Source organism: Lingula anatina, chromosome 2, assembly GCF_051362555.1.
Source record: "Lingula anatina isolate TDL-2025a chromosome 2, LinAna3.0, whole genome shotgun sequence".
NCBI lineage: Eukaryota > Metazoa > Brachiopoda > Lingulata > Lingulida > Lingulidae > Lingula > Lingula anatina.
Genome location: NC_141768.1, coordinates 45,460,701 through 45,478,642, shown reverse-complemented (window position 1 = coordinate 45,478,642; position 17,942 = coordinate 45,460,701). Strand labels below are relative to the sequence as shown.

The following is a 17,942-nucleotide window of genomic DNA, read 5'->3' as shown; positions in this document are numbered from 1 at the left end:
CACTTCAGGAAGTCTGAGTATATATTGCACTCGTCTCAGCCTGCACTTGAAAGTTTGTTTCAAAATCAACACAAACCACACGCTTCTGCTCAAAGCACATTCCTCTTTGTATCACTTGCCCCGTGCCAACTCTCCAGCATGCAAGAAAACCACAACCACCAGCTCTCTCCTCAATGGTAACTCCATATCTGACACCGACACATACTTTCACTTCGTACACACGCACACCGGTCTCACAGATGTACTGCATTCGTCACCCAAATTATTGAAAACTACCCACTTTTGTGCGACCTACGCACAGATTACGCCGCTAATTCCGCGGTGGTCACACTTCACAAGCGCCCCCCAATACCCGGCTTTATAATCAAAACAGCGCAATAATAACGACACTATTATTAAATTCAATAACGCTAAACCGCTATCGAAATCAATCAAATATCTAATCAGTGAGGTACAGCTTTTTCATACTTACCCCGAAATGAAAACAACACGTGTCCTTTGCATTTCACGATCTCCCAGTTCAACAATGCAGGTCCTTACAGTCACGCACACAAGACAATTCCCTTGACGCCCCTTTTACAAAGTGAACAACAAAAACGTCCCGAAGAACGCGTGGAGACAATGAATGAATTAATTGAAATTCGACCAGGTTGAAAAGTGGAGAAATTAGCCAAAACCGCATGCCCACTGGTGCTGGTGGCCTTAACGTGTCCGTTGTTCTTGAAGAGGGTGCGCGAACTGCTAAGGAGCGTGTTTGAACTGACAGCGATCCTTATTTACTGTGCACTTACATCACACTGATACAGCACATCCCTCTAACAGCGTGGAATGGATTTCCCCAAGATCAACAGCTGACAATGGCAAGGAGCAACCCCGGGCGTCCTTAGCCGGGACATTTCATATCCAGCTCCTTTATAGCGTTTCTCTTTATCACCAATCAGGGTAACTAACACTAATTAGGGTCGACGGCGGATTCGACAATTTACAGATAAATCCGATGAGAATCCTGCATGTGGTCTGACGCCTTGGAATTGTTCTGCCTCCCACCTAGCAGACCGAGACGAGTGCAATGTTACTAAATCAAAGAATATTGCCCCCATATCGTATCTGCTAGAAAGCGGCATTCTGATCTGCCACTGTCAATAAATGACAGCAAATACGAGCAGCTCATATACGTCAGACTATTCTGTCGTCTTTACTTACATTTACATTCCACGTACGCACATCCTTTGTATTTATACCAGTCAACTGAAGAATTGTAACCGAAAACGTGACATTGTTTTGGGTCATACTAGTTCACTTTTCACTACCGATCTGAGTATATTAATTATACTCAAAAACACGCCGTTCCCAAAATTTTCTTTTCGCTTTAAAGTGGCTGCACTTCTCTCTGGCATCCGTCAACACAGTTCCTGCAGACATGAATTATCGATTGTGAGTCTTGCTCGTGACTCCTCTCCCATAACAGGTGAGCTATACTTCCAAGGTATTTCACGACTTGTTAAAACACTATATTGCCTTATATTGCCCATGGACATTTTCGTTGCCTTCTACCATATTTACTCCCTTTTGTTATTAAGTTTGTTTAAGTGAGGGCAACCTTGACTCCCGTTTTGATATCTTAACATTCTTTGCGACAAATAGTGTAGTCTGAAAACCGCGGTCCAGTAATTGGACGCCTCGTCACAAATGCAACTGCATTCGCCCCCTCCGCCGTCGAGCAAAGTATGTAAAAGTAAAATTTGGTTTGCTTTTCCTTAAAATATCCCTCTTGAATACAACGTGCAGTTCTAGAATGCAACATTTAGGATACTAGTTTTTTTCTCCCAAGGCAGGTCTTCTTCTATGCGGCAGTCGTGTACATATGTCGCATATAGGCCGGGACGAGTGCAATACTGGGTAGTACAATATTGTCCCCATCTCGGCCTACTTGTGACATAATCTTTCTGCATCAGTGTCCAACTGCTAAAAATCTGATGATGAAGTTATTTTTCGTTCTAACTCTGTTCATATAAATTAATAAATAAATACTATAACAAAATTTTCAGTACATTTAGACTAAGAAATCCTTTCAGTGGCCCGACAAACTCCAGATAGATTCCCGACGCTCTTCTACGAAACGTTTTACCTACCATTTGAAATTACTGAAAATCCTGCAGTCCATGCTTCAGTCGTCACAGCGGTTTTCGGTAGTATTTGGCCTCTGTAAGGGCTTTTTTTTCACAAAGTGTGACTATAGTGGTGATGATATCCAGCGCTGCTGTTAAGGATCAGTTGAAAGGGAGTGCAGTCTCGATTTCTGAGTGAGCCGATCCTACCGGACATGAACCATGAATGATTGCACATGAACGAATTTAAGAAGCATGTTTAAGACACAAAAACTAGAGAAAAACTTCACCGTTAGAGCAGCAGGAACCCATGAGGTAAAATACATCAAATGGGATGAAAAAACCGAAATTACGCAAGTTGGAAGGTGGCATTTGACAGATTTTGTTTCCTGATGTAGTCGTGTCTCAGCCACTACAATCCTAGTCCTGAAAATGCGACAGCTGCGCCTGCTTTAGCAATGCTGTTCGCTGCCATATTGTTATCCATAACTTGTACCTAAGCCAAAAGCAAAAAGTGTTACAAATCATATTTTGTAAGAAATAAAATGAATGTTACAGCGAATGCTTCCAGATTGTCGTGAGGAAAATGACAGACGATCAGGGTAATGCGTACCACGTGGCTGATGCAAACCAGATCGTCTGCTTCCATCGGTATCCGCTCCCAATCTGCTGGGAAGAGCAAACTTCAACACTTTATACTGTGACCACTGTAAACACAAATGGACTTTTTCACTTTACACATGAACAACCTAGTGAAAATAACAATAAAATGGAAGCCAAAAAAACGACAGCAGAACACACTTTAAGCGAAGGCAAAGGTCTTGAGCCAGGTGTAATTACAGTGAGGCAGAAACGCCAAGTGTTTCCTGACATCTCACCATTCTGACTTTTTAACTGGCAAATGCCAAAGTCTTTCAGCTGATGGACATGGCCTGGAAGAAAGACATACTTGGATGACTGGGTCATCTCAGGCTACCCCCTTATATTTATCTTTCTTTTATGGCCCATGGGGAAAAGGTTCAGTTTCTATTACAGAGAATTAATAAGCAGATTCTTAAAATACAACATTTCAGGAGAAAGCAGTATCTCACGACTTGTTGGGGGGAAATGTGCAATGTTGAAATTCTTTCTTTTTTGTCATGAAAAAAAATGTATACACAATAATAACACAAATAAATAAATAAATAATAAATACACAAATAAATAAAGAGCTAAGTTTATAACAACAAATCTTACAAAAAAGAGTAAATGCTATTACAACTAAAATTACAACTGTCTTAAATTTTATCATTATGAACAAGTGACAGAGTTTTCATATTCTGCCCACAGCTTAAAAAGAAAAAAAGAGAACATCTTAAGTTTACCAAATAGTGTACATAGTTCATTTTTCATCCGGCTCTGCTGTCACAGTAATGTCCTTGACAAACTAGAAGGCTATATTTTTTCTATTTACCTGCAATTGTAGCTGCTGAAACTGTAGCCTGGATAAACATGCACAAATGACTTCCAAACTGGAATTGGAAACAGAAACTGTCAGCATAGGATGAAAAAGTCAATCGGCTTTAGGGTCAGCACTGGTAATACCTGGAGAGATCAAGAAGTCAAATTTACTTAGAAACAATAGCTGAAAGAATTCAGAGGACAGTTCAAAGATCCTAACCTTATTTGGCACTGGGCACAATAGCAGGGTAAAACAATACTTAGATACAAGCAACTGCTTCTAAATTCTGAACGTGCAAATGTGATTTTTTCTGGGGCCATCCAAAACTGAGGAACTACAAACATAAAATAGAAAATAATCAAAAGAACAAAAATATCCATATCAATGTCTTCTTCCTTTCTTTCTTTAAGCTGTATTTAGAGATCAAATTGCTAGAAATATGACCAAAAAAGACATATGATTTAGACATTTAGACATATGAAAGTATTGCCACATGAAAGTATTGCCACAACACATCTTAAAAGATGGGATCTTTGTATATCAGTCTACTCAAACAAACAGCAAACTAATTGACTGCAGCCTTAAAATTTTTTAAATTATAACATTTTCAATGAGACATTTGAAATCAAATGACATGTTACTCAGGTTCAAAAAACTCCTTAATTGGTCTGATAACCCTATTATAAGAGTGCAATAGCTCAGTAACTTACTTGCAATATGTCATAGTGTCAGAAATTTCAAGGAGAAAAACTTAACTGTAAGAGTTACATGTCATTTACCCAAGATTGATAAGGGAATGCATTTCTTGTTACATTGGTTAAAAAAATTCATTCAAACATCTTGAAAAACAAAATTACTGATTTGTTATTCATTCTTATAATGACTGCAGTCAAGTTCGAGGGCACACACATTTCCAGTGTTAAGAATACAGTTTAAAATATAATCAGATTAAGTGAATCATACAGCTACAAGAAAATCCAATAAAACCATTACTATTAATAAAACTGTAATAAAAACATAGTGGTGTTCCCTTTAATGCTGTAACATCCCTCTTATTAAGGCAGTGATTACTCTTCAATCCAGTTATTGAGGTCCACCCCTCTACAATTCTAGACAGGCAACCCAAAATGAAACATTTACCATGGAATTAAAATATAATCAAAATTCTTTAAATATCAAAAAGTAAAATGAAATAAAATAAAATAAGACAAAACTTGGTGAATGCTATTGATCTTTTAAAGAAGAGATTTGCAGATTGACTGAATAACGATCAAATTCCATGTTTACCGAAACGTCTCACTTCATAGGATCCACCTATTCAGACACATTTTACTTACAAAGACCAAGAGCCAATATTAGCTTTTGCTACATGTTTAGCCTTAATATATCAGCCTCTACAAAATGTTAAACCTAACTGATGGTTTGGGGAAGAGTGAAAGATGATCAAATATTTATTTGGGAAGAATCAAGGACTGTAAGTTCAATGGAGAAACCAGCATGTACCCAACACCTGCAGTTGTCTTAGAACACTACTGTTTTCATGGCCTCTGAGGTCAGTTAATAAAGACATGCTCACAAGAAGCCTTATGGAGCATGAAAATTTGAAATCATGATACACTTCAAATGGAGAGGGAGAGAGAGAGAGAGAGGGAGAGAGAGAATGTACTCTTTTTCACAAATCTAATTAAACAGCTCTTACCCTCATATCCATGTTAAAGTGAAGTCTTTTTAGCAAGTTTAGTATTCCATCAGAGAGTGGTAGGCAGTGTTCCTGGCGTCTTCTTGGCATACCTCTTTTTTTTGCCCAATGAACACCTTTCTACCTTCAACCTTAAAAGAGACGAATCATGAAACTTTTGTCTTATAATTGCAAGGGCTAGTTCGCGGTATTAACACCAGCACAGTCAAGCCGAAATCAATTTGGAGTTAATTAGACAAAACTGCCAACTTTTACCAGGCCCCTTTTACCTCTAGTATGCAGTTCAGTAGCAACCTTTTCCCCTTACTCTACAATCGTGGCAATGGAAACAAAAGACCCATGCCTTCACATCACCCGACAAAATTTATTGCCCTGCAAATGTACAAACATATCAAATCAGCTCAATTATTCGCCTGATAAGCTATTGGTTAAGCAAAGGGGTGTCCAGATTAAAAAGAGTCCTCCGATAAACTTTGGTTGACTAATCTCTCTCTCTGTTACCAAGAGCCTTCATTTCTCTGATAGCTAAGACTTTCAAACTTTTCACTATTATCAGGGGTCACAAATGCTGAAGTTGTAAATAAAATAAACCCAAACCGATTTACCTAGGCTAGTCTCATAATATATAACTCAATCTTAACAAAAGGCTGTAAAAATCACACAATAATGTAGAAAAGAGCACTTACAGAGTCTGCCTGACAAATTACGTGTATCTCTGAGAGTCATATAAAAGAGAGACAACTATTTTTCTTTCTGGCATTTTTTAAACCCTTTTTGTCATTTCTTAACCTAATTGTTATAAACTCACTTGAGCAGAGCAATTGAAAATGAAGACATTACACACAGTGCACAAAAAGGATAAAAGGCAGACATCATTGGAGCATAAACTAACCTGGGAGAGAACAGAAAAAGACCCATTTGCAGATTCTTTTGACAAAAATTACAAAATAGTCAGGTGAAATGCTCATTTGGGGGCAATAACATCCCCGTGGACAATTTGGCAAAGTCCAACAAGAAAGCCCCCAAGAGGCTCATTGGAAAGAGGGTTCCATCCCCACTAGATGACAGCTTTGGATAGTAACAATCTCAGGCAGTGGCATTCCTCAAGTATCAAATATTGCAACTTTTTTCTTTTCTTTAACATCTTTTACTTCTATTTGTCAACGTAAGTAATGAATGTGCAAAGACGTAAAGGTGATGCTTTTCAGTGTTAAATTCCCCACAACAAAGGGACCCCAAACCCCAGCAAAGCAAATAATGGGATCCAAGTGCCACTCAATCCTAATTATTCACCCGATCTCTGCCTCCCTCGCACACTTTAGTCCCCTGGGGGTGATAGTAAGCGCATCACTGACACCGGTTGAGGAGGAGTAAATGTCCCATAAATTCAATTCTTTTGATAAAGCAAACAATATGGTAAAGCGAGTGTGACAGAGTAAATCAAAACAAGGTGATGTATAAAAAAAGATAAATGTTTCTTTTCTTCATCTTCTTCTCCTGTACACGTTTTTCACGTTTGTAATTCCAACAAGGTCAACAATATCTGTTCTTAGCAATACTATTTTTTGATGTAACTGAGGTGCTTAGCTATGCAGAAAAAATGCTGGAAAATTTGCAACACCTAGATATCTGAACAAAAAATAGAGGAATAAAACGTGAAAGCAGGTCTGTGTTAGGTCAAAATTACGCAAGGTGACCTAAAAATTATAACCTTTCAAGGCAGAGAAGGACTTACATTTAACTTCTAAAGTAAACTCCCTGCAATAACAATCAGTGATCAATTTATTTTATGGCATTTGCTGGGTACCGACACCAAAGCGCCAGTAAATCTCCCTTTTAAAACTTCTTTCATCGTCCTGTGTGGGCTTTCATTACATCATAATGAGAAGACAATAGATTATTTCGCTCTGCTTCAGTAACTGGACTGTATTAGTTGCTTGCACTGATCAAAGTAACAACGATCTTTCTGATAAGATACAGTCTGGAGTCTGCTGAGATTTTTTCGCAATTTTCTTGGGGGGAAAAAGTTACGTAAAAAGAAATGGGAATCAAAACTGCATAGAAATAGGTAGTTGAAACCACAAATATTCTGATTCTGTATGCCTTTATATTTTGTGTGTTTGTTTACATGAACACTTCATAGGTAGGCAGCTGATCATAAAAGTATTTAGAAAGGAAAGTTCAATAATATTTTTACGAGGTCAGAGGACCACAGCAAAATTAAATACCGATAATGGCTCGTATGTTTCTATAATGTGAGAGCCCCGCCTTAATTTTCAACAGAAAAAAAACCTTGTCCATATATTTTTATTATGTGAAAGCCCCAAATATAAACAGAATGTATTTCTAATATTCTACTCCTTCTCGTGGTCCCATTTGCACTAAATAACTTATGTAATTACAAAGCTTTTCCTTGGCAAGTCAAAGGACATGTCACTTGTTAATGCAATATCCAAAAGCAATCAAAATATGCAGATCAATAATTTTCAAATGGCCTTACATCATATTTCTTTTAAATAAAACTCCTTTAAATACAATATTCAACCCTGAATAAAACATTCAAATTAATAATTCTGAACTGCCTTAAACCACATCAAGTTCAACCACTGACATTTATCAAGTGGATCATTGACAAAATTAATGACTGAATTATGATAACTTTCAGATAAAATAAATGTGTAAATAAATAAAATGATATGCATAATAAGGATAAAATAATGCAATTTTCCCATTTGAAATCCCAAGATCCAGTCCCACAAGACAGCGGTCTGACAGTCACCCACATCACCTCACTTCACACCAAACGGCCAAGAACACAGGTCAGTGATCAGCACTTGTCTTTTTAGGGACATACCTGTCACCTCCCACTTAACTGCTAGCAACCCCAGACTTCAAACATATAAATTACCTGTCTTTACCCCAGCCCTGCATGCAGTAGGCTCTGCCTTATCACTAATAAAATATTATTCTACCTTATCACAAAGAAATCCAATGGCAAACGTTTGACTAAGAGTAATAAGGCAAGTGAACGGGGTGATGCAGACAGCCTAATGGAATAAGTAATCCAAGCATTTTCGTCCGAGACAGCATCGCAGGGTTTGCAAACTATTCCCCTTGGAGGCTCCCTATTTGCAGTTCAAGGGCCTATTTACCCAACATTTACTCTGTCCTCCTAATGTGTGCCAAATGTGACAGAAATAAGTAGGATTCTATCATGGAAAATCGCCGATAAAAAAGAGTCAACAGTAACCTATAGAAATTATCCACATGTTTTGACGAACTCCTTCCCGGACCCCACTTACACTGTAACTCCTGTTAATGGTTCTAAGTGCCCTGGGTCCTCTCATACTTAAAGGTGAATTATACAAATTGTCCTTTCATTCCCACCTTTCTTGAACTACTCTCAAATCAGTTGCAAGTGTTAAGTAAAGGCTGATAGTAATATACCTGGCTGGGTTCACAGCATGGTAAAGCAATCAATCTGCGCAACCACATCTAACATCATACCATTAATTCAATGTACACTGCCAATACTCCAGACTTAAGTTTGGTCCACAGCAAGGTCAAGCAATCAATTTGTGTATAATTATTATGACTATGGCTATAATGCTTACATCCTTCTGAGAGGGTAGATTATCTCTGGATGTGTAATAATCTTCATAAACTTACTATCTCTACTCCTCCTGATCATGATCCTTTCACCCCCACACACTTTAGATAAACATGAAGGGTGCACATCTGAATCTGAAGACATCTTAAGATTTCTAGACACCAAAATTACCTTCTACTCCTCTTATACTATGCAACATGACAGATTTTGGGCCAGAGTCACAAGAGACCTTCAGACTAAAAGTTGGTTCCTAGTGTGTTCTTATCCCAGATAAATTAGTAGTCCACTCATGAAATGTGCTCGTCTCCTGTCAAGCGAAAATTGATGAAAGTTTTCAGACCAAAATTTCCCTCTATTTCAGTGGACAACTGCAGATTTCTCCTCAAATGAAGTGGATAACCACTTTCAGTTTCAAAGTCAAGTCCAACCCTGGGTCTATAGTCCTTTTGTATATTAATCCCCCCATACCCTAGTCACAAAACTTCCTAATCCTGAAATATGTTACCTGGCTGCATACAAGATCCTGCTCCGCGTACACCTTGCTCCGTAGGCCTTCCCTCATTGGACACACACAAGGTGTGTAGCTTTTGTGATAAGGGGTACACGTCTTATAAGTTATTGCATTTGATATTAATCCATTATTGCTGCCACTTCAAGAAAGACTAATAACGCTCGAGTCATAAAACAGTTACGTAGGCAAAGCTGTCATGGATATAAAGCAAACGGTTACAAATCCATTTCAGAAATGCACCCTACATCCAAAGTGATTAAACTTTACACATTAAGTTTTTTCTTGTGTGTTTATTTAGCATGTCCAAATTCTAGTGGCGACCCTATCCTATCCTAAAAAAGGGAATCAAATGAAATAACTGCGAGGAAATATATTCAATTTCATTGGCAATTACATAACAGTGTTGTCAAGGTATTATCTAAAATCTTGATCACACACTCTAAAGTACAATGGAGAATAAGTTTTCTGTCAACATGGTGGCTTAATCTGGGCTTTGTATGCTGTGACAATATGTTAATAATAGAAAATAACACCAATGTTCTCTACGGACACGAGAACTTTGACAGCAAATTAATTTCTTTAATCAAACCTACAATTCAACATCTATCACAACTGTAATCTTTCTAGCATCACAGAAATGATTTATTTGAAGTGTAAATCAGCACTTAAAAGAACTATATATCCTCCCTGTTAATCACAGATCTCTGCATATAATACAAACAGAACTGCCAATTATGATTAAACACAGACAACTAATTAAAATTATTAAACCTTTCTACTCATTCCAATTAACCCTATTCAAATAAAAAAAATGATAAAAATTGAAGGTGATCAACTTGGCAGTTTGCCCATCAACTTCAACTCCTGAGTGACATAGTTCTTCAGATTAAAGATGTCATCCCAAAAGGGCCCCGTTTCATCTTTTTTAAGCGACCCACATACAGTCCTACCTGTGTGTTGACTCTTATTGTCATCTTGAACATGTGTCTAGTGCCCAGGTTGATACAACAGCAATGTAATGATTGGAAAGAGAAACAAACAGTTATCAGGCACTGCCAGTGTGCAAGGTGTCAGCAATGCTAAGTTAATGGAACTCCGTATAAATATGTAACACCCAAAAGACCACACTTCGGCAAGTGCTCTCATTTTTCTGTGTCCACATTCACGCATTAGGGTAACCAAGAGGCCTCAACACACTCTCCCCCACCCCTCTGCTGTGTCTACTGTTTTGAGGACCTAAGAATTATTAAAGAAAGCATAAGGAAGTCCCCTTAAATGTTTGCATTTACTCCACACACATTCTTCCTAAATTTGCTGTATTGAGACACGGGTGGGAAAACGCTTGCTATTTGCACAAGACAATATTTACCTGATATTATTATTCTAGGCACTGGTCGGACACAAACGGCGTTTCCCATAATGCCGCAAGTTAAGTTGTGCACAATACCCCCTTACAACCTCACCTAATGATGGTCAAATAATTACAGCTTTAACTTTCTTTCCACATTGACATTTAAATGCTCCCAAAACAGCTCAAGCGTACGGAAAATATTTGCTGCTATTTTTGAAGACTACACAAACTCCCACTACTATATATTCCAACCAGTTGGAATGTCAAGCATGAAGATTAACAATTTTTTTTGTTATCACTAGTGCATGTGACTTAATCTACCACCGAGTAGGGTAATGTAAGATAAGTTAACTCTGCCAGCTAATTTCAGGAAACTTAAAATACCGACTGACACAACTATACTTTGTTTTACATTGAAAACCTTACTGCTTGTGTACCATACCAAAACACAGGGTGGGACCTGCCCTGCAAATACTTTCAGAAATGTAACCAATTTCTAAGGTTCGAAAGTCTAAAATGCTTTCAATACTAACGTGTCTTTTTTCCCTCCAGCTTAGCATAAGGCACTGGCACCATACGCCCTGTACAAGGTTATTCTAGGTTCTGCAACGTGTGTAAAATGCTCTCCAGATTGTTGTCACACCTTAAAGTCAGTGTCACACCCCTCCACGGCTTAGGCACCCTGACGTGACAAATTTGCCAATCTATGATCCCCTTCACACACACTCTTGTCTGTAACAAGGTTGGAAAAGGCATAAATTTACATTGCCTTCGGACTCGATCCCAACTGAACAAACACCATTCTTTGCATTGTCATCAAGTTGCCCTAAGTCCAGCACAGAGTCCTCTTAACAAGGGGGAAAAAACTGAGGGACATTTCTTTCTGTCTAAATGAAACACATGAAAGCTCTGTTGGTGACCCTCAAACCATTCAAACACATTTTTTCAACTCCACAATTACAGCTGTTTATTCCAAATGGAGACTGAAGACTTTGGAAATACTGCTTGGCATTTGTAAGCTTTGCTAATACAGCTTAGTTGTAGTGACAAGTTTGCTTCTAAAATTGCCCCCTGTTAGGGGAAAAAGATCACTATCTAACCCAACAAAATCTCACTCGGAGGCTTTGGGGTTGTTGTGACCAAATATTCACAAACATGACAGTCATTTCTTGTAAACCTACCTCAAAAGCCACAGGTGAACACAGGGATTAAGGTCGTAGATCTCGCACATACACAGGGCTGGTACACATCATCATTCCAACATTTACTCAACTTCTTCTAACATGGTGAATGTGAGGATTGAATTCCACACCATTACGGCTCCATCTTTACACCCTCTAATCCAGCCAGTTGACAGACCTGCTCAGTTGCCGATGACGTCACCCCCGAAGTCTTCGTCAAATGGAATCTGGAAGTGTGCCCTATAACAAACAAATCACACACATTGCAAAATCTCTATACAGGAGAGATTTCAAAAGTCAGTGACAAACTTCAGAACAACGGAGAGAGAGAAATAGACATGTTTTTCTGGATTCCTAAAACAAGTAACAACTCTGCACACCATAGCTACTTGGTTGAGGTTGGAGAAATGACCATAAATCAGTTTTTATTTAATAAATGAGCAGATACTGTGACTACTGTTGAAAGATGACCTGGGGAAAACCTAAGCGTATGACAATTCCAAATGCACGACAAGAATTCTTACTCATTTTCCAAGTAATGCTTTCACTTTTATAGCGCATCGCATGCTTAATCTGGTATTAGTCAACTGTTTACTCCATTACATTGGTCCTCAACTATTTGACAATAATGTAGGGAAGTAAAGTATCTTGTATGGTCTCTTATTTGCAGACTATTAACTCATTATATTGAATCTTAACTATGGTCTATAAGAGGTGGCCTTTACATGACTCCCCCCTTTTCCTCTTGTATAACTGTTATAAACCCTCAAATCATTGCCAGGTGAAAAGACTACCTTTACATTAAACCCAACATAAGAATAAAAAGAACAAGAATCACAAAAGACTTCTTAAGAAGTGTGACTTTTCATGAAATAAACATCTCTAACTTACTATTTTTTTCAAAATCACTTTAAAAACAATTAATTATGTTACTGTCCCCCTCCCCTGGTCAGTTAATGTCTATGATACTGGAACCATTAATGGTTATAGTGTCATGCAAAAGGTTTCCTCAGATTACTTTTGTTTCAACCACATCTTTTTTTTTAAACTATGTGTTGAAAAACACTAGCAGTGAATGGTGCGAACAAATAAACAGTGGCTGGGGAACAACAAATTTCGCTGCTTTATGTCACAATAAATTTGGATCAAATTCAAATTTCCCCACAATGAGGGTAGACCGTGGTGTAATTTGGCAATCTGTCCTTAATAATATTTAAAACTACTGCAAGACTATGAATATTTTTATCATTTTCAAAGAAAATGTATTTGTTCAATTTTATGTGGCATATCTCATAAGAATGTGAAGCTAGCAGTGCAAACACTGTTCTGCGATGACTGGTACAGTAAATCTTACCTTAATATTTAAGAATAGAGATATGTCGCATTCTGCACGCAGACGGATAAGCAAACAAGCCTCAGGTTATCTTCTTACAACATAACCTATGAAAATAGCAATAAAATACAGAGGTTAATTAAAAAGCAGGTCCTTATCAACTCCCGTACAAACTTATAACTTGTAATCAACTAAGGTCAACAATCTTTGGTACAAAAAATGCATAACATGTAGTAACAAATCTGAAGGAATGAGTTTCTTGTAAATCAACATGATATGGCTTGCCTGGAAACGGGGATCAGTAGGGCCAACAGACTTACAAGTCATGTCGACTAAATTACTTTTTGTAGAAAGCAAATTTAACATTCTGTTAGCTGCCCCTGGTCTCTCTCCCGTGGCTACAAAAATCCTCAAATCAACAGCAAAGTCCTCTTGTCACTTGGCATAAAACCACACCCACAGAAGCCAAAACTTCACTAATCTACCAAACAGTATCTATTAATCCACTGCAACATAAACAATACTCAGCAAGTGAAAGCTCATCGAAAGATTCATCCTGGAGTCACTCCGTCCCCACATACCAAGTCACATACATGACCTCCTGATCAAACATTCCCGATAATGATACAAGTTATGAATTCTGGAGCGGATTAAACTGTCTCATCAAGAGTATCAGGGAAATAGATAAAAGCAGGAATAATCCTTCAGTTTGCAAGGCCCCGGGAGTCAAATATGTGCAGGGGGATGAAATGTCATAAAAAGTGGGCCCTTTTGCTTTCTGATCTATGGGGGGAAATTTATGCTGCCATACATTATGTATAGGAATTCATTATTCAAGTTTACTCACGACACAAATAAATAGTCAACTGAGCTTTATCTTGTCCGCAAATTTGATAAAATGAAAATGAAATTACAATTGTTTTATTTTATGGGCTATAAAGTCATAAAAGTATATTGAAAGTCTCAGGAAGCATTAATCACTCATCCTGAACAATCCCACTCAAGGAATACTTTAAGAAAGACCATTCATCAAACAATAGGTACTGGGGGTCTTTACTGCACAAGGTTCATTTGTCTGATTTCACGCACGTTTATCAAATTTTAAACACAAAAGAAAGTGCAACTCATAAGTTTACACAAATATTCAGTCCTATGAGAGTTTGCCAAATTATGGTAAGACTGCGAAATCTCACCCTCACGTTATCATTAGGCAGTGAGAACTCAACAGAATCAATTTGCACAGAACGGTATAACAAAGCGAGAAGTATTCCACAAATGGAGTTCAAGAGTCCCCCGTCTGTTTATAATGACTGCCAAGTCATTTAAAGAGAAGAATGTGTATTTAATATGCAACTCTGTTTGACTTTCTCTCCTAAATAAAGAGTCTCACACAACTCAAATTGGCCAAACTGCTGATTAGGAAAGTGTGCAAACCAAAGTTAACTGAGGAGACTGTAAGTCAAAGGTTGACACACACAATTTCTCATGGTTGACGCCCACAAAAGGCTGCGAAAATCTCAGCTTATACAACAACTTAGACCTTAATGATCTGATCCAAAACTGAATTCAATATCTGCTGAATTTAATACCTTGATGGTAACATTATTCTGAATAACCCAATCACTGTTCATAATTCCAGAAAACCCAACCCAGACAGTACCAATCCCCTCAAAACAATTCTTGGAGGAAGCAACTGTCTGTCCTTTACCCTTCCTGCTTTGGTTTGTCACGTTTTCACAACTAGATAAGTTATGATATCACTTGGGAAATGTCAATTGTCAATTACCATCCCATCACAGATATAACATAACCTCTTTCTCTCTCCTCCCCCCCCCCCCCCCCCCAAATATTAATATCAAACATTCTCAAGTGCGTGTGTACTGCTGGCAATTAAGTTCTTTTGAAAAAAAAAAAAAAAAACATTAAAAATTTTCGCAAAAATACACTTCAATAGTTTAAAAACACACACGCAGACACAATTACAGTTCTCAATACAATAGCCCAAATTTTCTGTAGAATCTGAACTACAAGTTATGTCAAATAACCACAAGAAAATCACATAATGATACCTGCACTAAATCACTTACCTGTGATTTTCCACTTGTCTGTGATCCTTCTGTGCTGTTCTCATAACCCTTGTTCTGATGCTGAAAACCGGTCTTTATCTGATGTATCTTCTCCTGTCTGTAAAAAAATATTCAATAAAATTTAGACCCTATCTGAGTATGCCTCATGGTCAAAGGTTAAGTATTCACAATGGACAAATGTCTTCTGTCTCTCTCTCCATCACCTCATTTACCTGTTCTTTGTAAAAAGTTGCTGTGTATTAAAATATAGAGACAAAAAGACAGGGAGTTAAAGGAAATGTCTGTGTGTCAAAATGTACTGACAGGGATACCAACATTACAGAAATCAAACTGCTTAGATATATATTGTCTGACATACTATGAAAAATAGAAAAAATGCTTAGATATACATTGTCTGACATTCTATGAAAAATATGTAAAATCAATGGAATTTCAGACAGTCACAGTGGCAAAGCAATTTGTCTACTACACAAAGCCAATTTCCGTAGTATTAACCACAAATGTCCTTGTTTTGTAAATCACTTCAGTCGAGGATTGGTTGAATATTTCTAATTAATTGAATCATTCTACTTCTCCAATCCCACATACGACATAACTTATTATCTTGGTTTTTTTCACAAGAATCTGTACACACTTTGGACAATGTAACACACAGAGGGTGAGCAGGAGCATGTCGTACAGCCACCCGCTGCCATATCACACAAAACCCAGGCCCACATAGACTTTGAATGCTTTTAAACTCCATTCCACAACCAAACTAGGGTTTATACGTCAAACTGGGTGAAAAGGCACGAGTTCTCACATCTACTTAAACAGCTCCTGTGCCATTCTATCCTCCTGAATTGTGAAATATGCCCCAAAAGACCAACCTCTTCCCCTACAAGATTAATGTCCTTTTATGAAAGATAAAGACTATATCAAAGGCTGGAATAGTTGAATATAATATCTATCTTGTCTTTTGGCTCAAATTATTTTGGGAAAAAAAGACTGAAAAAAGTAAAATGATAGCAAAATAAGGGTCCTTCCCCCCAGACCACCTTGTCTGTTTCACGGCTAACTACCTAGCCTAAATATTTGATGTATCACAAGCAATGCCCTAAGAGCATTAATCTTCACAGATATGACTATTTAAATCACTGTTTCTTCTCAAATCTTAATATTCCATCCACAATCAAAGACACCTCAACATATAATGAAGTGCATTGAACACTCTAATGATTGGAAAATGACAGGTGATCAAGGGTAATCATAAACTGTTTAAAATGAAATGTTATATTTTTTCCCCTTTTGTATCTTTCCAGATAGAACTTAAAGAAGCTGTAATGGGGTACGGGTGGCCACTCCCTGTGTTAAGGGTGGCAGGTTAAAAATTTGACTTAAGCAAATAGTTCAAGCTTTGCCAAACTTTTTACAAAAAAGAAAAAAAATAGTGGCAGGTAAAAAATTTGACTTAAACCAAGTTCACAAAACTTTTTACATTGGTTAAAAAAAAGTAGTTAAAATACAAGTCATTAGACCAAAGCAATTAATCTGACCTGACGTCCATAATCTTTAACCTCATTAATTCAATTAACTGAACAATCCACACATTTCAAACATTTAAAAGGACCATGACAAGTCCAAAAAACGAAAAAAAAAAAAAAAAAAAAAGGGAGAAAACATAACTATTATCAAATGACCCATAACCAGTGACCAAAGTACACACACCAACCCTACCCCACTGCCTCCCCAGAAATCTGCAGGACTGGCTGCGGAGTCATTCTGGGTCAGAGAAATCCACCCTCTCTGTGAGCAGGTACCAATGTAGTAGTTAAAGTATACAATTTCAGCTTTCCTGACTGAGGAAGAGAGTCCAGATGCTGTTTTGAGACTGTTATAGTTAAATAAACTAGTTTTCATAGTTGTGTCTTGTTTACATTTAAACTTTTTAAAGATTGAAAGCATGGAGTCTAAATCACAATTAAATGGTCAGACTACAGACTACTGGGGCAGGGGGGGGGGGTTACATAGCCTTCATCACCTAAAGCATAACATCATGTTACTCGTTCCTCTGCCTCCAGTCTTTATAACAAATACAGTAGACCACTTGCAGTCTTAATCTGTCCACCTGTGAATACACATTTAATGGCAGACTCATGATCAAAGATGCACACAAAGAAACAAACTTGCCTCCCTTATCTGACCTGTTGATGAACAGATATCATTGTCTCCCTTATGTCATTCTCAATTGTGTTATTTACTGTCTGAAGTGTCATAATGGAGTTTTACATTCCAGCAGAACTGTACCTCAACTTCATACCTTACTCTGTGAAACTGAAGCTGTTTGTTACTACCCTCTAATGTCTGTGGCTCCCAAAATGCAATACAAAATTACACTGTGTACCAATGATGTATATATTGTAGATGATGTTGTCAACTGAACATCCATAGTGTTTAGTCTATTCTATACAACAATATTATGAAGAGAAATTGATGTTCATCAAATGAGCAACAATCCAACATAATTTCAAAGAAGCCAGCAATCCCTCATCAGACATTAGACTGTATATGTATGTATGTATACTTATAGCACAATGATGAAACTGAAGCTGCTTGTTACCACAGAGAGAGAAATACATTGT

General features: G+C 37.6%; 1 protein-coding gene across 2 annotated transcripts in view; it reads right to left on the bottom strand.

Annotated features, from left to right (window-relative positions):
* Positions 1-1,955: 1,955 nt before the first annotated feature.
* LOC106169940 (uncharacterized) overlaps positions 1,956-17,942 on the bottom strand; it is a 41,752-nt gene continuing 25,765 nt past the window's right edge. For both annotated transcript variants that reach the window (XM_087004781.1, XM_087004780.1), the window contains 4 exons: positions 15,322-15,418; positions 13,256-13,341; positions 11,902-12,141; positions 1,956-5,379 (listed from right to left, as the gene is read on the bottom strand). Coding sequence is in view for 1 of the 2 variants with exons in the window: in XM_087004780.1 (XP_086860906.1) it covers positions 13,330-13,341; positions 15,322-15,418 (109 nt within the window). In the remaining variant the exon portion in view is untranslated. The remainder of the gene's footprint in view (positions 5,380-11,901; positions 12,142-13,255; positions 13,342-15,321; positions 15,419-17,942) is intronic.